This window comes from Cibotium barometz, chromosome 20, assembly GCF_041138505.1.
Source record: "Cibotium barometz isolate CiBa-2024 chromosome 20, ASM4113850v1, whole genome shotgun sequence".
In the NCBI taxonomy this organism is placed as follows: Eukaryota; Viridiplantae; Streptophyta; class Polypodiopsida; order Cyatheales; family Cibotiaceae; genus Cibotium; species Cibotium barometz.
Genome location: NC_141065.1, coordinates 32,423,705 through 32,445,556, shown reverse-complemented (window position 1 = coordinate 32,445,556; position 21,852 = coordinate 32,423,705). Strand labels below are relative to the sequence as shown.

The 21,852-nt window shown below is 40.5% G+C and overlaps 1 protein-coding gene across 2 annotated transcripts; it reads right to left on the bottom strand.

Moving 5' to 3' along the window:
* Positions 1-19,642: 19,642 nt before the first annotated feature.
* LOC147627794 (receptor like protein 29-like) lies at positions 19,643-21,419 on the bottom strand. Of its 2 annotated transcripts, none has more exons than XM_086815133.1 (2): positions 20,520-21,419; positions 19,643-20,333 (listed from the first exon to the last, which is right to left on the bottom strand). In XM_086815133.1, the coding sequence occupies exons 1-2, from the start codon at positions 21,292-21,294 to the stop codon at positions 19,903-19,905; spliced, it is 1,206 nt and encodes a 401-aa protein (XP_086671259.1). In that variant the 5' UTR covers positions 21,295-21,419; the 3' UTR covers positions 19,643-19,902. The 2 variants fall into 2 exon arrangements, with proteins under 2 accessions (XP_086671259.1, XP_086671260.1); XM_086815134.1 differs by having other exon boundaries at positions 20,143-20,320.
* Positions 21,420-21,852: the final 433 nt, after the last annotated feature.

Here is a 21,852-nt window from a genome sequence, read left to right as displayed (position 1 = left end):
TTGGGCAACTCTATTCTAGAAGACTAGGCCAGCGGCTGTGCCTTGCATAAGATGAGGAAAAAAGCGTTGCCTCTAGAAATCAAGTCTAGTAGTTGCCCAATTTATGATCAATTGCCCTATGGGTGATTTAATGTTTAGAAGATTACGCTCCCCCTGTTTGCAGGATAGAACTAGGTCTTACCTATGAATCGTATCCTTGAATCTCTACATGGTCAAGGTGTCGATGAATAAGAAATTTTCTCCAAGTTAAGACTTGGTGGACTATCTTAAGTGTTTCCCCATTGTAGAAGGGAGCAACCTTACAACATTAGGGTTAAAAAGTCTAGGATAACAAAGATTTGGGACTCTTGGAGGGATGAAGCCTCTAGCTGGGGAAACATATGGAGTGATGGGTCTTGACTAGTAGTGTTTATGGGGACTATGTGGTGGAGAGCCCATGGGGACACCTAGAAGAGCATGTCTCCACATATACTACAGGTGCAACAGTCACATAGGTTGATGCAAAGGTTCCATACGTGATCCATGCCCTTAAAGTATCATGGGTGCTCTTGGAAGAGATGTGGACCATCTTGCACTGACGAGTGGTTATTTTGTAATTTGGTTGGTGCATGCCAATGTTGTTTGTTCCACAATGGTTTACATCATGCTTACTACCAAAGATTGAGGTTTCATCCACCACAGTGGGGTCTTGGTAATCTTGGTAATATTATTTGTTGAGATATCGAGCTCGTCTAGTGAGGCGGTGGACACTGATGACCTGCCTGGGGGATAGGCCCCACACTTACACCACTGGCATGGTTGGTGAGATCTTGGGTGATATGCGGCCAGTGGGATGACAGGCTGTGTGACAGCCATTCTAGAGACTGGCATAGTTATAGCACTAGCTCATTTAGTCGGGTTCACACTATAGAGAACCCGTGTATGTATTGGTTGAGTACCTTTCATATTATGTGTACTCTTATTCTTGTATATGGTGTGTTGAGTGTTGAGTGAAGAAGAAGAAGATTTCAGCCTCTCACCTTGTGTGTTCTCTATTAGGGTTTTGTGAGTGTGTGTGTGTGTGCTTGCAAGAGCTCAAGCTCTCTCCCCTGCATCTTTTCATGGTATCAGAGCCTGGTTCGTGCTAAGGGCTGAGCTGCAAGCAAGAGAACCACAGGAAGCGGTACAAGGGTAAGAGCTTCAACTACTCTTCCCTATTTGTGTTGGTGACTACACCCTTGTCGGGAGCTCTACGGGAGGCACCGGCAACGATCTCTAATTGAGGAGCTTTCTTCGCGGGAGTAAAGCTATAGGGCAACTATACTGTCCTTTCGGACATCCTATCTGACAAAATTTTCTGGGCCGAAAATGCGTTTCGGGCGCGTCTGGACCTCCGTTTTTCAGAAAGCAGGCGATTTCGAGCACTGCGGGTAAGTCATCGATTCTCTGCAGAACTCTGTTTTAAGAACTGCAGGAAGACAGATTGACTGTGCAGACACTGTGAGTGCTGCAAAGAGGTCTACAGTTGCCATTGGATGTATGTATGCACATTGAAGTCATTGGTTGTGACATTTGAGATACTTACTACAGTACCGCTGTGCAGAAAATACAGTAGTTTGTGCAGAAAAACCAGAGTGCAGCTTCTGGTAAAGTTGTGTGTTTGGCAAGATGTCAAATGATGGGATAACTCAGATTGTGGCTGAGAAGCTTGATAAGAATAACTTCCATGCTTGGAGGTTCAAGTTGACGAATTTCCTGATGGGAAAAGGCTATTGGGACTACATAGAAGGTGAGCATGAAGAGGCACCGAAGATACCGGATATAAATCCGACTGCTGCAGATGTGAAAGAGTTTAAAGACTGGAACCAAGGAGCCAGGAAGGTTATGTATTGGCTATCCATTAGTATACAGGACACCATGATTGGGCACATTCAGGATGCCAAGTCTCCCAAGGAGGCGTGGGACACCTTAGTAAAGCTTTATGAAACAAATACCAAGGCACGAAAGATACAGTTGAAGAATGAACTTCATACTGTGGAGAAAAAGAGCATGTCTGTGAATGATTATGCGTTGAAGATAAAGGGTATTGTGGAATCCCTTGCATCTATTGGTGTGTCAGTAGATGATGATGACAAGGTGGAAGTCTGTCTACGTGGTCTCGGGCCACAATACAAGGCATTTAAGACGTCCATTCAGACTCAGGAAAACATTCCCAACTTTACAGATTTGGTGTCTATGCTGATTATCGAAGAGAAGAACTTGGGTGAAGACCAACAGTCTTCACAAAGCAAAAACAGTTCAGAGCAACAGGCCTTCTACACGAGTTCAGGAAGAGGACGAGGTAGAGGAGGCCGTGACGCGGTCAAGGAGGTGGCCGAACAGGTAATCAGAATTATGGTCAACAGCAGCAACAACAACAACAGTCCCAGAATCAACAACAACAACAACAATCAGGTGGAAGAGGCAAATTCAGAGGCAGGGGGAGTCAAAGAGGCCGTGGAAATTAGCAAAGGCAATATAATGATGCACGTATGCTATTATTATGGTAAGCCTAGACATGTGCAGGCAGAATGCTATAAGAAGCAAGCTGACATGCAAAATGGAAAAGTGCAGCAAAACAACTATGCATCCTCAAGCAGAAATAATGAGGATAATGAAAGGTTGTTTGTTATGCAGCATGTCGTGAATGCCATGCCTGAAAATGTTGATGCAGCACAAAAAGATAATGTATGGTATGTGGATTCAGGCGCTTCGAACCACATGATGAGTCATGTGGGGAGTGGTTCAAGGAGATGAAAAACCTGGAAAGACCAGGTTTTGTGGAAACAGGGGATGACACTGCTCATCCAATTGCCCATGTTGGAGATGTGCCATTGTCTATTCTCAGGATGGCAAAGTGAAGTACCTTGCAGATGTACTTCATGTACCGAACATAACAAAGAATCTGGTTTCAGTTGGCCAGATGATTGAGCAAGGTTTGCAGGTTCGGTTTAACCCTGATGGTTGTTATGTTGAAGACTTTAAAGACAAGTGCAGGTTGGTTGCAAAAGGCAACAGAGTGGGCAGAATGTTTACATTGAATGTAGACATGCCTGAAATAAGTGCTGCGATGTTTGCAAATGGTTCAGGAATTGTTGCAGACACAGACATCTGGCATAAAAGGATTGGACATGTAAATGTGCAGAGATTGAAGTCTATGCAGACAAAAGGAATTGTGACAGGGTTGCCAAAATTTAAAGTGGAAGGTCACCCCGAGCATGTTTGCAGGTTGAAGAAAGCCTTGTATGGCTTAAAGCAAGCACCAAGAGCATGGTCTGACAAGATTTCTGAATATCTTGTCACTATTGGCTTTCACGTAGCCAATGCAGATTTCTCATTGTATGTGAGACATGGTGATAGAGGGGTTGTGCTTGTTGTCATCTCTGTAGATGACTTGATCATGACGGGGGACCATGATGCAGAGATCTTTGATGTAAAGATCTTGCTAAGACAGAAGTTTGAGATGAAGGATCTGGGGGAGCTCAGATATTTCTTGGGCATTGAGGTGATTAGGTCACCACATGGTATTGGATTACTGCAGAGACAGTATGGCTTGGACATGTTGTCCAAGTATGGTATGACAGGCTGTAAGCTTATTTCTGTGCCATTGGATCAGAATGGCAAGTTGAGTGCAAATTCAAGAGAGATCTTGGAGGATCCTACTATGTACAGGAGCATAGTAGGAAGTTTGATCTACATGACGATCACCAGACCAGATTTGAGCTATGCTGTTGGGTTGGTGAGTCAGTTTATGCAGGTTCCACGAAAACCGCATTTGGATGCAGTGAGACGCATACTGAGGTATGTGAAGTCTACTTTGCATTGTGGACTATTCTATGAGACTGAGACAGAGATATGTGTACATGGGTACACAGATGCTGATTGGGCTGGTAGTATCTCAGATAGAAGATCTACTAGTGGATTCATGTTTTCTTTGGGAAGTGCTACTGTGACTTGGAGCAGCAAGAAGCAGCCTACGGTTGCTCTATCAAGTACAGAGGCCGAGTACAGAGGAGCTGCTATGGCAGCATGTGAGGTAGCTTGGTTGAGAAAGCTACTTGCAGATTTGGGTCTATTAATGGATAGACAAGTTGTCATTTTCTGTGACAACATTAGCAGTATATAGTTGGCCAGGAACCCAGTCTTTCATGCTCGTACGAAGCACATAGAGGTCCACTACCACTTCGTCAGAGAGAAGGTCTTGGCAGGAGATCTTGACCTTGTTTATGTCAGCACAGAGGATCAGGTAGCTAACATCTTCACCAAAGCATTGGGTACAGAGAAGCTCCGCAGATTCAGGGCTTCGCTTGGTGTACATGAGATGGAGTTGAGCTCGAGGGGGAGTGTTGAGATATCGAGCTCGTCTAGTGAGGTGGTGGACACTGATGACCCGCCTAGGGGATAGGCCCCACACTTACATGAGATGGAGTTGAGCTCGAGGGGGAGTGTTGAGATATCGAGCTCGTCTAGTGAGGCGGTGGACACTGATGACCCGCCTGGGGGATAGGCCCCACACTTACACCACTGGCATGGTTGGTGAGATCTTGGGTGATATGCGGCCAGTGGGATGACAGGCTATGTGACAGCCATTCTAGAGACTGGCATAGTTATAGCGCCAGCTCATTTAGTCGGGTTCACACTATAGAGAACCCGTGTATGTATTGGTTGAGTACCTTTCATATTATGTGTACTCTTATTCTTGTATATGGTGTGTTGAGTGTTGAGTAAAGAAGCAGAAGATTTTAGCCTCTCACCTTGTGTGTTCTCTATTAGGGTTTTGTGAGTATGTGTGTGTGCTTGCAAGAGCTCAAGCTCTCTCCCCCCTGCATCTTTTCATTATTGATTAGCATTAAACCCTTGACCAACCTAGGTTGTTTTGTTTGCATTCTCTTGCTTGTTGTAGGGTAATTCTAATGTAAAATACATATGAAAGATTGGTATTAGAAAATACACTAGCTTTGGACTATTTGAATCAATGGTTATCAACACAATTGATGATTTAAGGTGCTTATCTCAATAGGCAAGGTTGATTTTATAATCTTTGGGCTCTCATTCTTCTTGCTCTTTTATTATTCTACCCCAGAAAACTCATGATAGGCTGTAGTGTTTCCTATGTTTTGTTTCATTTGTTTACTAGAATTGACTCATTCTTATAATAAATTAATTAAATCGTTATTTGAGAAATGTTGGGCATGGTGATTTGTTTAGGCATCGAGCCTTTGAGGAATGAGAGGACATTGGTTGGAGACGTATGTTGGGTGAAATTTTTTCGATCATACATGTCAGCATGTATGATGGGTGAAATTTGGACATGCCAACTTGATTGATAGGAGCAATTTAGCTTGTTTGATTGATAGGAGCAATTTAGTTTGTTTGATTGATTGATGTGTGAGGTGTAAGGCTTATTTTAAGGGTATTCTAATTTTGTATGTAGAAACCATCAAATTTGTATGTAAAAACCATCAAAATTGTGCACGAATATTGGGAATGTAACCATGTAAGAGATGTTGCATTTTAGTTAGAGGAACGGTTAGGATATTATAAATAAAATATATATTTTGAGAGAGTGCTAGAGACTAGGATTGTAACTAGAATTTGGAATTTTAAGTGCGAGGTAGCGTGTGAAAAGGCAAATAGTCGTTATGGCGGGTTTCACACGAGCATGACTCGTCTGCAAGCAGGTGAAAGCGCGTCTTTCGACCTGGTTAGCTGAGCTACTTTGTTGTGAACGAAAACGGACCTAGCGGTCCCGTGCGACCTCTCCGTAGTGGGTAGGTACACAGACTCACAGAGCCTGAGAGGGAGGGGAGGGTTCCTTTCTGCTAGTACTACTGTTTTCTCTGCCAACCTTCGTGCCGGGGTCAGACTCCAGAGCTTCCATGGACAACACTAAACAGATAATAGACTCACGCAGGCTGCAGCTCATGGCAAAGCCCAAACATTTCCTGACAATCTCGCTTGTATCTCGGCATCCTTGCCGCTTCAATAAATTATTGCCATTGGGTGAATCCTTCTGCGCGCTGGCGCTTGCGTGTATTATTTTATGCAGGAGAGCTAACAATCACAGTCTTACGAGCACGATAAGAAGGTCGCCCACAACAGGAGCTGCCAGACTACCACACACAGCCAATGCAGCCAGCGTGATCTTCTCATATTTTATACACTTCCTCAGAATCTCTGCTTATGCAATTAATCCGGATTCCCCGTACGCAGTAACGATCCCGTCTCGTTTGGGCAGCAACTTCGATGTTTTCTTATAGTATGTGTTGTCAATTATGGAGGAGTCGTCCTCGCAGGGATAGAGATTTTGGGTGTCAGATGCCAAAGAGCTGTGAATGTAAAGTTAATCACTCACTTCCCCTTCGCTGAAAGGATGCTAACATCCCGCACGCTGATTGGAGTGTGTTTCTTGCTCGACACGTTAGTCGTAGTAAACCATCAATTTTCCACATCACTATCAATTTTACCTGGCTCTGCTTATATTTTGAATAGTCAAAAGAAACCCTACTATCTATATTCATTTTTTTCCTTAATAAATTACTCTTCCTCCGAAAAAAGAAAGAGAAACCCTAGTCACTATCTAAATGATTGTTTTCACAAAGTTCTACTAGTAATATTAATACGCAACTCATGTTTCCTACTACAAATATTAGGCAATTGGTGTTGCCTCCTGGGCTTCTCACTGTGGTGGCACACCCAGCCTCTAGAAGCTAAGGTTGGGTTGTGGGCTCAAATCTACCCAACTGGCATGTATTTCAATACCAACTCTTTTTTCGTTAAAACAGAGGAATATATTAAAAAAAGGTGTGGTTACAAGTCCCCATGAGGAAGGTCCATGGGGAGACACTGCGAACTGTTAAACCCTACCGATAATGGGATTAACTCTGAACCTTCTAAGACATATGCAGCAAAACTGAAACAGTAGACATAATCAAACTTTGATGTGCCGGTTCATGAAACAAATCTTGATGAACAGCCTGAAGAACTCGGCTGTGGCCAGCAAGACCCAGATGAAGCTTGACTGGCTTCTATTCAGGGAGAGGGGCTGAGCAAACATCATGTACAGTAGACTGAGTCCGTGAGGGTTTAACGGACCCCTCGGAAACTTTCCGATGCCTGGATGTAGTAATCAGAGTGCTGAAGCCTTCTTTGACATTCAAGATCCAATCCTTGTAGCATGGTTTCCTTTGTTTTGCAATGCGAGGAGCCGTGAAACTTCTTCCATTTCCTCCAAGGTAGGTCCTGCCAACGATCCACCTCCATAGGTACACCACTCGGCTGAACCTGGTGGATTAGCTTGAGTACACTGTCAAGAAAGAGATAAAAGTGGTGATTAGTTTTGATTTCATACATCGCTTCATTCCGTTGATTCCATACATGCCATAGAAACAGAATTCTGATGGACTGCCACGTTAAGGGGTCCAGTGAGTGACATTCTCCTAGGAGGACTTCTTTCCAACTGAGAGGGGTGTTCCTAATTTTCATAAAGGCCTTGTTCAGAACACTCAAGAATTGGCTAGTGTCTGGGCAAGAGAAAAAAACATGGGGGACAGTTTCAACCTTGGTTTTGTAGCGGGGATAAAGACCATTCCCATGCCTAATCTTCATAGCCTTCTCAAGGGTCCAGGTTGCTTTGTGAATGACCAGCCAGGCCAAAATGGCGTGTTTTCTTTCTTGAGCGAAGGCCCAAATAAGCTTGAAGCGGAAGGCCCATTGATGTTTGTTCCAAGACAAGGACCATCTCTTGTTGAACCAGGTTACCTGCATGAAAAACGTTAGGCAGCTTGACAAGGTTACTGAAGCACCCCCACAGAATGGCTTTAGAAAAGGTTTTGCAGTCACAAATCAGCCCCGGGGGAATGGAAACCTTGAGAGAATTACACCTTTGCATTACAAACTCAACTCCACCCCGTGGCAAGATGAATTTATTACTGATTTGTTCCCTATTTAACATGCCAGATGAGTCACATAAGTCACCCCACATCTTTATACCAGCTTTGAAACAAGATAGACTGATCTGGACCTGTTCATTGGGAATCGGAAACACAAGGTGCCCAAACCAGACAGAATCTGCAGCATAAGCATACCGACCTCTCTTAGTATATGTTTGAAAGCAAAAGAGCTTTTTATAGTTCATCCAAGACTCCCACATCCTGCAGCATAGTTTGCTGCCTATTGGGGAGAGATAGGCCTTTGAGAACAGCACTTCATTGAGAGAGAACCCCTTCCAAGATCTTTTACCTTTGAGCCAAAATTTAAGAGTTGATGTTTTCCATCAACTTGATACAAAACATCAACGTTCACGAAAATTTAATATTTTGCATCAAGTTGATGTAAAACATTAACTTTATATTCAAAACATTACTTTCTACGCAAAAGATTAACTTTTTTACAATACTTGATGGTTTGTATCAACATTATACAAAACATCAACTTCCCACAAAACTTGATGTTTTACATCAACTTTGATGCAAAACATCAAGTTTTATGGAAAAGTTGATGTTTTGCATAAAATCGATGTTAAACATCAACTTTTTCATAAAACTTGATGTTTTGCATCAACTTGATGCAAAACATCGAGTTGTGTGGAAAAGTTGATGTTTTGCATCAACTCGACTTGCTGCATCAGCAAGTTGCTTTGTGACGTCCGCAAATCGCATCGAAACATAGTTGTGTTCATACTCAAAATTTATGGAATAGGTTGTCTGAGCATGTTTGAGTGCACGAAATCGCTAAAAAAAGTCCGTTTGTGAAAATCAACCTCCGATCCTCTAACTTTTTTCTCCGGAGCATCTGAAACTTGATGCAAAACATCAAGTTTTGTGGTAGAGTTGATGTTTTGCATCAACTTTGATACAAAACATCGAGTTGTGAAAAATTTGATTTTTTGCATCAACTTTGATGCAAAACATTGAGTTGTGTGAAAAAGTTGATGTTTTGCATCAACTCATTGCACAACATTGAGTTGTGTAGAAAAATTGATGTTTTGCATCAACTCGATGCAAAATATTAACTTTTAGCCTAAAAGTTGATGTTTTGCATCAACTTGATGATGCAAAATATCAACTTTTAGCCTAAAAGTTGATGTTTTGCATCGAATTGATGCAAAACATCAACTTTTTCATACAACTCGATGTTTTGCATCGAGTTCATGCAGAACATTAACTTTTATGAAAAAGTTGATGTTTTACATCGATTTTATGTAAAACATCAACTTTTCCATAAAACTTGATGTTTTGCATAGAATTAAAGAAAAAATATACCTAGGATAAGGTGATATAGGTAGAACATAGGTTTACGGCTAAGGACGTGAAAAACACACATGGTCGCAACCTTTGATAACAAATTTGAGAGGAGGTCATTAAAAAAAATGCTTGTCTATGTAACCATGTAACCTTTGAATCATAAATAATATCGCTACATAGTAGATGCCAAAAAATCATAATAACAGAAGAGCTAGATGAGATAATCCATGATGACCTATAATCCAGTGGTTTTAATCCATGATGACCTGTAATCCATTGGTTTTAATCCAAATGTGCAAGGCTTCATTGATTTGGAATACCAAAAGTCGATTGATTTGCCAATCCTGATTTTTGTTCTACAATTCAATTTTAAAGCTGAAGAACTATAAGCAAATACACGTGGTGTGACCATCTATGTTGAGGAGGGGGGTGCATGTGAGTTTGGACTCTGCCATGCCTATGTGCAATAGTATGCTCTCCATCATAGGGGACCTTGAATCTACCGTCATCGTGAAGCTCTAAGCTCTTCTCTACCACCATTCTAGAAGCCCTAAGCTCCTCTCTTTTCTCTTTGTACATAAAGACAATGTCGCAAGAGCAAAGATTGCATCTCTCAGCATCCTTTGCATGTCCTCTAAATAATTATAACCAGAGTTCATTCTACACGACCCTTAGACATACCATTTTTCAACATCCTTCACATGCACTATAAATAATTATAACTAGAGCTCATTCCTACACTACTCTTAGATATACCATCACCTATGTTCATGATAATGGCTATCTGGATCAAACATCAACATATGCATACTATGAATTTTTTGCCACCACCACATATGTACATGATATAGGCTACAATTTCTTTCTGCCACCCTTATCCATATTGCATAACAAAAATTCCCTTCATGAAAACAAATGCCCATGTGGGTCGAAATTTACACCCATAGGCTATATGATGTCTGTCTCTAAGATTGTCCTACTGAAAAAATATCTCTTTTAACATGCTTAGGTTTACTCATAGCCTCCATAGTTACCATCTTCTACATATATATATATATGAATACAAGTCTACCTTTGCACACCTATAAGTTGACCTCTTTAAACTCTTAGCATTGGTTATATATCATGCCCACTATTTGCTTAAAAATAATAGAGCAAATAATTATATCATGCAAACTGTCAAGGTAAGTATATACTAAAGGCTTTACTATTTGGGTCTAGAAATAAACTCAAGGATGCTTGTAGATTTTTTCATAAATTATGGAGCTTAGATGATTATGTATTCTAATATTTTTTGAGTGCTTATCAAATAATGTGCATACTTATGCATAGTGGTAGAATTTGTCCCAAAAAGTCCATTAAAAATTTTATAAAATAATTTTTTATTTGAAAAAGATTGATATTTCTTTAAGTTATGTAGACTCCTATGTAATTTTGTAAGTCAAGTTTATTTTTATGTCACAAACAACAGCAGTTTATAAATCTACAAAGGTCACACGTGTTTTCAATCTTGAAAAAACTAGCAAAATTCATGTATTTTTTAAATTTATACATGGAATTCTAGATGTGTTTTCAAAAAACTATATTTTAAAGCCATTTTTTAGATTTCACACATTTTGGGAGGGAATCTTTTTAGGTAACCCTCGTCAGTTACCTATTTTGCCCGCAATAGTGTTTATGTATGCATGTATGTATATATGTACACACACACACATACATATATATCAAACTAGTGTCGCATATATAAAAGTTTTGGGACCCATCACGAAAATTGATGTAGAGGCTCATCATTAGTGAACCATGCATCATTAGTGAACCATGCACCACAAAAGTTTTCAAGCAACCCATTTGAGCCCTGCAAGGCCCCCAACCAAAGGTTAGCAAATTGGGGCTTGCTTTTTGATCATCACGAGTGAACCATGTACTATAAAATTTTGGGGCCCATCTGAGCCTTGTACGCCCCCCAGCCCGCCGAAGGCTTTAGCAAATTGGGCCTTGCATAGTCTCAAGCCTAAGGCTGCCAAATCAAGGCCTACTTTGCCCCAATTTACCAACCTTCAACTTAGGGGCTTGCACGGCTTAGATGGGCCCCAAAAAATTTGTGGAGCATGGTCCACTCAAGATGAGATCTAGAATAAAGTTTCAAACTGTTTGGAGCAACGAGCAAACTTTTGGGAAATTTTTTAGCTTTAAATAATTTTTTTAAAAAAAAGTAAAAATAGTCAATTTTGGGACCATAAATGTGAGTTTTGGCTTATATATCCTCGTTTCTCATTTCTCCTCTTCAAGACTAGGGATCGTACCAAGCAAACAGCCATGAGAGCTAACCACCCGAAGACCAAGCCACAACCACCTCCGATGCATTTGGAAACCTAGCATTAGGAAGTACTAAAAGGCAATGAAGCTACTCATCTTAAAGGGTGCATTTTGTCGTCTCGCAAGATCATGGATGATTTGAGTAACATGCAATTATGAAGATTTTGGTGCCAAAGAATGGGGATGGCACTCCTATGCTCCTACACTAAGTGGTCATCCCAAGCTTTGAAGCTTTACACGAAGCTGTTGCATACCTATGGACATGTTTAGTGACACTATGGACACTGTCGTCCATGCAAAGAGGGTAACCATCATCATGAAAGACATATTACTTATTCATCGTGCATGTAGAGATGGAGGGACGCTTCTGACAAAAGGCCATGGTTTCTTTGAAAGTTTGATAATTATACTTGCACTTTTTTTGAGTACTTACACATGTATATGCATAGCCAAATTCCAAAGCTTTGAATATAAGAAAAAAAACATATTTTTAACTTATATATTTTTTGTACTATATTTGAAAAATTATACTTAATTTTAATTTTAAGTCTTATAATTGTTTTTTTAAATCTTGTACTTAAATTTTAAATTTAGAGCTTGTTGAATTTCAATTTATTGAATATATGTGTGAACGAAAGAAAAGACATTTGAATTTACCATACTAAAAAATGACTTCAATTACAAAATAAATTACATCAAGTTTCACACAAAAACATATAGAGGCATCAAGACCCAAAAGCAAAAACTAATACCTAGATAGGGAACCTAAACCTAGCTCTTGCTACTTAGCTCAAGGGAGTCGGATTTGGCATTGATGGGCTAGAATAATAAACCAGATTTCCCCTCAACTTGAGCTGGACCATGTATGGATCAAGCAGCCACCCGTGAATGAATCCTCCCACCCGGATTGGAGGCCTAACTAGAGGAGAAGAGATAAACCAACTTAGAGAAAAACAAAAGTACGACCTTCTCCAAGGTTGATGTGATGCGGATGATTTTGAAGGTTGTTGAGATATCAAGCTTTGAAACTACTACAGGCATTGATGATCCACTTGGGTGATAATTTCCACACTTGCGCCATTGGTTGGGTTGGTGAGATTATGGGCGATATCCCACCACAATAGTGGTTTACAGAATATGTGGTAGCCACTTTGGTGTACTAGAGTGATAGCATAGTTATAGCACCAGCGCATGTATGTTATAAATTGACCTTTGTAAGTTATAGTAGGAGCTCGCGGGGGGGGGGGGGGGGGTCACTCATAAATATGTAAGCGTAGTACGTGGGTTCAATAAAAGGGATTTTAAAAATCCCTTTTTACATATTTTTTAACATACAAAAAGGGTACCATTTAAAGGGGTATTCATAGGTTGCATAGAAAAAGGGTATGTTTTATTCATGAAAAAATCACAAATAAGGGATTTTTAAAATAGACCTTGAACGCACGTGATACAGAGGGTTTACTTATAGTGAACCCCCCGAGAGTAGGAGATTACTTTCTCATATAGTATGTACTATCTCTTAAGTTATAGTAGAAGAGTACAATATTCTCATATACTATGTACTATCTCTTAAGTTTCTAGTTATAGAGAAGAGAAGAGAATAGAGGAAAACCATCTCTCTTGTGTCCTTGTCTACTCTTGTGTGTGTTTTTTCTAATAAGGAGCTCAATCTCATCTTCTCGCCTCCATTCTTCTCATGATATTAGAGCGTTGATGCATATGAAGAGCTCAAGGGATAGCAAGAGACAAGAAAAGGAAGCAATACATGGGTAAGGATAACTTCATCTCTTTCCCTCTTTGAATTTGGAGAAAATCTCTACAAGAAGGGGCTAGGCAATAGCAAGAGGCAGGCACAACACAAAGGTGCATTGTCACATCTTGAGGCCCCCTTTTGATGAAGCAAATGGGAATTATATTGTGTGGGTTAAGTCTGTAGGACAGCAATGGTTTTAGAATTTAGATTCGAGGTCATTTCAGGCCTTGTTTTTAGCTCTGTAAGTTTTCTACAAGCACTCTGTGAAAGTGTCAATTTTGACTTTGAATACCCAATTTTTGGTTCAATAAAAAGTTACGGTATAAATTTGGTTGTAAGACAGTCTATGTAGAGAATATGAGATTTGCAAGTTATTAGTAAATATATGTTTGGGAGACGGTTCCATATACACTTATAGTATAACAGGTTTAAAGTTTCACTGTTTTGGTGATTGTAGGAAACTAAAGCTTTTGCAAGCACTATTTTGGTAAGTTACTGTAGGTAAAGAAGTATGATAGCTTGACACAAATTATGAGCTAGAAGATGGATGAGAATAATATTCATGCTTGGAAATCTAGGATGGTCAATTACCATATGGGAAAAAGATACTGGGAGTTCATCTCACAGGTGATGAAAAGGAGCCAGAGATTGCTGAAGAAAATCCCAACATGTGATGCAACCATATAAAGCATGGCATGAAAGAGCCAGAAAGGTGTTAAAATGGTGATTATATATATATATATATATATATATATAATGGTGATTATATATATATATATAGAATTCACAAAATGCCTAAGGAGGCTAGGGACACCTCAGTGAAGATATATAGTACAAACAACCAAGCTTGAAAAGTAGGAGTTGTATAATGTGCCTAGAGGGAAGTTGAGTATAAATGAGTATTTGGTGAAGGTTAAAGGGCTTTTAGATGCCCTTTCTTTTATTGGATCACTTGTAGATAATGATGATATGGTATCGATGGCCTTGAATGGTCTTGGAAAGGAATACATTCAATTTCAGATCTCCATTGGAGTTTAAGAGGTTTATCCTCTAAAAATTCAAATGAGTAGCCTATTTTCTACTCTGATACAAGGAATGGTCTTGGTAAGGAATACATTCAGTTTCAGATCGTTATTAGAGTTTAAGAGGTTTATCCTCTAAAAAACACATGAGTAGCCTCTCTTCTACTCTGATACAAGTAGAGGTAGATGCAGATCGTCATCTAGAGGATGTGGTGGTGGTCTAACTGGAAAATAAACCAGAAACAATAATGAAAACAAGAAAATAAGTCTCATACATGGGAAAGAGGCCACTCTAGAGGCAAGGGGAGCCAGAGAGGCCGAGGTGGACAAAGAAAGCAAAATAAAAATAGCATGGAGTGCTATTACAATGGCAAAACTAGGGCACATTGTAAAGGAATATTATGCAAATGATATCAAAAGCAAAAAGTTACAGAAAGGAAACTATGCATCATCAAGTAAGCAAGGTAATAAGAGAAGTGACTAGCTATTTGTGATGCAACACATGCTCAATTCCATGATAGGATTGGGAGATTTTTGGTATATGGATCCTAGTGCCTCTAGTCACATGAGTGGTTTTTAGAGATTTGTAGAAAATGAAAAAACCACGGTATGTGAAAACAATTGATGATACTATGCATCCCATTACGCATGTTGGTAAAGTATTATTGTCTTTGCAAAATCAAAAAATGAAGTACCTACTAGTAGATGTACTTCATGTTCCTAATATTATGAAAAATTTGGTTTCTATTAGACAAATGGTTGAGCAAGGTCTGCAAGGTTCAATTCTCAAGGATGCTTTATGGAAGACTTTGGACATAAGTGTTGCTTGGTTTTAAAAAGGGTAACATAAATGACAAGATGTTTACTTTGGATGCTAACATAAATGACAAGATGTTTACTTTGGATGCTAACATGCCTGAGATAAAGGTAGCCATGTTTGTGCAAGGTGTCATCTCACAACTATTACCATATAGGACAAGCGCATTGATCATGTGAATATACAATGGTTGAAGTCTCTATAGGCCTAAAATATTATTACAGGTTTGCCAAAGTTTAAGGTTGATGGTATGCACAAAGTATGTGAAGCAGGCCAAACACGCTTTGACAAGTGTTAGTATACACTTAATGCCCACCTCTCATCATGTATCTCACATCTATATTTGGTGCACTTTTATAAAGGCCCCATTATGAGGAGAAGCATTGGTGCATGTGTCTTTGGTGGGAACCCCGGCTTAGACGTCGATGGAGTCATTATTGTGACCATTTATGGTTAGGAATGGCTAGGATTTTTTATTAGTTGGTGGTCATCAATTGACTGCATTTTAAAGTGATGACCGTGTCTATACTGTGTAACTACACTCGCATGGTGTATATGCATCTACCACACCACCTACAACTCTATATATGGACATAGTTATCACAAGCTAAGGGTATCCAATGCTTGTGAGTAGATCCACACCCTCTACACTTAGTACTTCCTCTATTCAGAGTCTATCTAGGGACCAATCTAAGGGGAGATCATGGTAGTGAAGTCACAATGAGAGAGACCAATAAATGGGAAGCTTACACATGATTTTGGTGAAGTTTGATGACCACACCACAACTCTCCATGTGAAAAGAATTGATCCAATTCATTAAGATCCATAAATTGTATCCGTGTTTGAATACTTTGGGTATGAAACAAGAGCATCGAGAGTTGTCAAGTTTGCATAGGGTGGAATCTACACTAGGGAATGTGCCAAAAATTTGAAGAAATTAATTCAGCATCTCTATCTTTCTACAACTTGAGTTGGAGATAGCGACGTCCCTATCATCTTGTAACTTAAGTTGGAGATAGCGACATCCCTATCAGCATGTAACTTTAGTTGGAGATAGTGACATCCCTGTCATCCTGTAACTTAAGTTGGAGATAGAGACACCCCTATAATCTTGAAACTTAAGCTAGAGATGGAGACATCACCTGCATCTACTTGAAGGTGTAAGGCAAGATGATTAATCATGGGCCCAAACAAATCCATCAAGGAGACAACAAGGCTATGTGATGATGTGAAGGATGATACCTCAAAAGACAGTTAGTTCAATGGCAGGTGCTCAAAAAGATATTGAGCCAAAAGATGATTCTAAAATTATTTAATGTTGGGTTCCCAAGGGAAAGTCAGGCTAAGGGACTGCACCAATCTAGCCTTTAATGCCATAATCCAAGAAGTCTACACCACACAAGGCCTCATCAAGTCTATGTTGAAAATAGCAAGTGATGTTGGGTGAATGCTAGGAGAAAGGGGGAGTGTTGTGAGACCCTGAAATGAAATAGCAGGCAGTTGTACTAGTAATATGAATAAGGTTCAAAGGCCCAAATAGGGTTCAAATTTGAAAGAGAATATGGAATTTCTAGCCCAAAGGGTGCCCAAAAGAAGGCACCTAAAGTGGGTGCTCACTTTAAGGGAGATGGTCCTCAAATCTAAGCATGACTGGGAAATGGCTTAATCAAGTTTATGAGTCATAATTAGTGGCTAATGAAGATGTACTGAAGCTTATGAGTCATAATTAGTGGCTAATGAAGATGTACTGAAGCTTATATAAAGGCCTCTATCTAATGGTTGCCTCAAGAAGCTCAAAAGTAATCACCGTCATAGATAATCCACACCAACAATCATAATAGTGACAAGGCCAAGGCGAATCAGCATTTGGGAAAAGTGGACCTACGAAGGTAGCCCAATATGATTCTAGAGAGACCATGGATGGTGATATAAAGCAAATACCATTTAAGGGATAACTATCTTGAGTGAACTATCTCTGCTTGGTGCAAGCAATGAGGGTTTGAATTGAAATCCATGGTGGAGCTCCGACAAGGAAGATGGAACAAGGAATTACACCATAGACTCTCCTAAGACGTGATGTAAATGGACCAAATAAAGTCTACCCTCAAAAGCCACCAAAGCAATGTATTAAGAACCGTTAATTTTTGGTTTCAAAATGTCACCCACAATGGCCATCTCGTTACAATGTAACTAGACTTTTGTATTAAGCTTGAAGAGGCCCTAAGCTCCCAAAAGGGTCTACCTAGCAAGCTATTATGGAGGAGACTAGTGTGGTATTAAAGAGATCCACAAGACTCATGAAGACTAATCAACTAGTCATTGAGCAAGCTCCATTACAAGATTATTTGGTACATCCACAAACCATACTCACAACACTAAATGAGGCTTCAATAGGCATTCATGGCCGATTAAACCAAGTTAGATAAAGACCCCAAGGAAGCTCAAAGGGGGAATGAAGAGGGAGGTCAAGGCAAGTGCATTCTAGGTAACTTCAAGCTCGAAAGGGGGAATGAAGAGGAAATTCAAGGCAAGCACTGAGAGACCAATCTCAAGCTCAATATGAACCCCTATGGTAAGTTCAATCAAGGAAGTTAAGAAAGACTTAATTTAACCCTAATAAGGATTACTCAATGAAGGCCTTTGAGTAACCTTATTAAAAGCACCAAAATGCATTAATCAAGGCAACCATTAAGTTAAAATATGACCTAAACATCAATTAAGGCATTCATGTTAGAATAAGGCTAGAACAAGATATTGTCCCTCTCAACCATATGAATGCTAGTTCCTTTAACAATGTTATCTCCTGATAGTTTACAATGTATTCAAAAGCATGCCACCTACCATCAATCAAGGGCTATCGACATTTATGCTACTAATCATGTAGGGTGTGGCCATGTCAACGGATTGACATCCAAGGAGAGAGGCCCAAAAATGGTTTGAGTGTCTCCAAATGAGGCCCCTCGATAATGTGAAAGGCCATGCATTGTTTATTTTGATATCCTTCCTTAAATTTTGCAAGAAGCCCCTCATTCTTTTGGTGGTTGCCAACCACCAAATTATCAAGCAAGATGTTTTCACATCTTTGGGAACTCAAACATGAATTGATCATGCTTAGGAAGAGCAGTATTCCAAGTGATTAGTCTATGGTTCGGAGCAAGGCTTTCCATTGACAATATTCCAAGTGATTAGTCCATGGTTGGGAGCAAGGCCAAAATTTGCACTGTGAAGGTTGTCTAAGGAATACTTTGGGCTTCAAGTGAAAACAATCACTCGATAAAATTTGCTAGAGGTGGCCTTTTTTTGAAACCCAAAACTTAAAGGTGGGTTTCATTTGAAGGTCAAAATGGGGTTAGAAGCCCACTCCAACCTACTAGACACTATGGCCAAGAGGATGGATGGCCAGTAACCACATCCATTGTGAAGGTGAAATGACATAATCTACATTAAGCATCTCAAATTCACCTCCAGTTGCAGATCAAGGCCTCTTGTATGTCTCCCTTTGCACATTAGTTTAGACTGAGAACTTTTGTATCTCATTTTGCACCCACTTTGCACATAGCTCTAAAACACCTTACTGTGGCTAGGGAGTTAAATTGGTAGAGTTAAATTGCCATTGTGACAAAAATAACCCAATTAAGATCTATCTCGCATGCCGAAGAAAGCAGGGGAATAGACCGAAGAAAGCATGAGAATAGACCTGATAATCAGGCATTCAACGCCATCTCAACTTTGCATGGCCAGGTATGGCCAGGTTGAGGGAACTTGGGAGAGGTTATAGCATGATCCCTAGGCTTCACACGTTGCAAAACCAATGCTCGAAAAAAAAAACATTTTTCAACCAATCAAAATGAAGACAACTTTTCAATCTATTCGTTTTTTTCCCCGAAATCTCTACTATATTTTGATTTTATAACTAAAATATAAAAAAATCATTTCTTAGAATATGGGTTACTTAAAAATCTCACCAGGTTCAACCCATTTTTATTGAAAAAATGCATAGATTAATCGGTTTTATAATTAAATTCAAAAATTTAAATCTTTAAATTTAAAGTTGCACAAAATTACAACCGATTTTTTTGAATTCGAGCCGTGAAAATTGCACCAAGGGACGGTTTTTTCGAACACTGAATGCCACCCAAATTTCTTATATCAGACTGTAAAAAATAAACTAGAATGCCGTTTGTTGTTTCAAGCACTAAACCGGACTACACTCCCATATCCCGTGGAGGACGTTGGAAATTATGGGTTTACATTAAACAACCATCTCTCATAAACACAGGGCTTCAAGTAGAGCTCCCAAAACTCATGTCGCGCAGGCGCAGCTGATCTGCGGGCCAAGAGTCTCAAATCTCTCGTCTCTTAGCATATTTCCAATTTGTAGACAAGATATTCACAAACCATTACTTATGTAAAGATTAAAGATGAAATTGAAGAATACGTGGAGCTCCTTCAAAAAAATTAAGGCTTATACATTGACCAAAAAAGTCATTTTTTGGGGGGCGTACTCGGGGCGTATTATGTATTCCACAGGGCTAGAAAAATAACACAACCCTCTTCATATAAGGGCTAAGCAAAAAATTAGAAAAACCCCATGGGCAGCTACACCACAAGGAGAGGAAAGAGGCATGCCCCAATTTCAATGTACACCGAGATTTGGCGATGATAAGAGGCAATCTGGGATACAAGCCTGCACGGAGATGATCTACGGCGCGCAGAGAGTAGCACACAGGCTACACCAACAACGCCAACGAGATTTGCAATACGGTCAAGTAAAGGAAGCCGAATTCGGCCGCCGGGCTCCCAGAGTGAGCTCCAGTGATTGAAGAGAAGGTCTCTTGCACCATTGCTGACGAAGAATACTCATCATTACATGTCTCCAAACCCACCACCACCACCACACTTGCTGCTGATAGTGGCCATTCCGAGCTTGTACACAACCCTGGGTTACCGTTTAAACGAAGATTCCTTCCCAACCTAGCCACAAAATCAGCAGAGAATGGTAGCAACCCCACTAGCCCATTGTTGCTCAAATTTATCTGGTAAATATTGGGCAGGTGCCCCAACGTGAAAGGGATAGTACCTTCTAGCTTGTTATTGCTTAAGTCCAGATAGCTCAAAGTACCAAGCTCACCCATAGATGGTGGTATCCTGCCCACAAAGCCTGCATTAGAAAACCCTAATCCAGTAAGAGCGCTAAAGTTGCTCCACATATTGGGTATCTCCCCGCTGAAACCATTGTTGCTAAGCTCAAAGATCCTTAACTGATTCAAATTACAAAGAGAAGAAGGCAAGCCGCCAGAGAGATTGTTATGGCTCAAGTCAAGTAACTGCACAGAAGTAAGCTCACCAAATTGTAGAGGAATGCCCCCTGTGAAGGTATTAGAGTTTAGGTCTAGTTTCTCCAGTTGTTTCACCTGGCTCAACACTCCAGGCATGTTCCCTTGTAGATTATTTCTACTCAAGTCCAGCACCTTAAGCTTTAGAAGGTGCCCAAATGTGTCCGGAATATGGCCTGTAAGTCGATTGCCACTCAAAACAAGCTGTTCTAGATGCTCCAAGTTCCCCAGCTCTGGAGGAATAGAACCCCCCAGCCCATTATCCAGCAAGACAAGCCTCTCCAAATAACTCAGCTTCGAAAGCTCTGCAGGAATCCCACCCACCAGCGCGGCATTTTGCATGAAAACAAGGTGCTGCAAAGAAGCTCCCAAAGACCATATCACAGGAGAGATCACCACCTTCCTGTCTGTGAAGCACTTGTAGAACAGTAGCTTCCTTAAGTATGGAAGCTTCTGAAATGAGAGACTGATTGTGGCGTTTCTCCCACACTCTGGGTTGTTATCATTCTCAGCAACATATCCCAAGCTGAACTCCACAATATGCAATACATTGTTTTCATCCATGTCACAGTTGAGCCCGTGAGGGCCATACAAGCAAAGGTTATCAGGATGTAGGGACCTCCATGGCACTTCACTATTAACTGCCTCTAGAATATCGTATGCAGCCTCTGCTTCCTCTGGCGCCATTCTGTAGTCATTTTGACCTGCACAGCTTACCATATATGTTGTGAAGAAGAGGATTGCAAATGGAAGCAAGTAAGCAAGAGGTTCCTTATAAACAGCCATTATTTATTTTGAATCTCTGATCTCTAAGGTTTCAGCAGGCAAGTGTTCGGTAGCTAAGGATGTAATGCATCACAACACATTTGCCATGGGAGGAATATTTATATATAGAGAGAGGGAGGGGGAGGGGAGGAAGAATCCCAATTATGGAAATCGTTCAAACTCTCAAGTGAAGATGCGAGGAGGAGAGAGGCAAAGCTGCGGTGCGCACCTCACTACGTGCGAGAGGGCCAGAAAGCAAGCGAAAAGGACGTAGGCAATATGTGTGTTCAATCAAAATGTGTGGGGGGCTTGAAGGCAAAGGACATGGGTTATCATGAGGGGGAACTAGCATGAGGGATGAGCAGGTCACTGCACCAAGAGCGATGATGGAAGCGCAGGCATTTGGAGGAAGCGAGCGAAGAGGGTGACGGTCGTGATTCGTATGTATAGGGTGGGGGACCACAGGTGAGAAAGAAGGCAACCTACAGGTAGCAGCCGCTGTTGTATAGATATCTAGATAGAAGATGCAAGTCTCAAGACGTTTATCTAGCTCGGTGCTACGCTTTTAATTTAATAACC

Excerpts from the sequence above, each read along its gene's own strand:
- LOC147627794 (XM_086815133.1), bottom strand. The coding sequence starts at position 21,294 with ATGGCTGTTTATAAGGAACCTCTTGCTTACTTGCTTCCATTTGCAATC. Across the intron at positions 20,334-20,519 it reads GGGCATTCCTCTACAATTTG|GCTTTGTGGGCAGGATACCA; the intron begins GTGAGCTTACTT and ends TTTCTAATGCAG.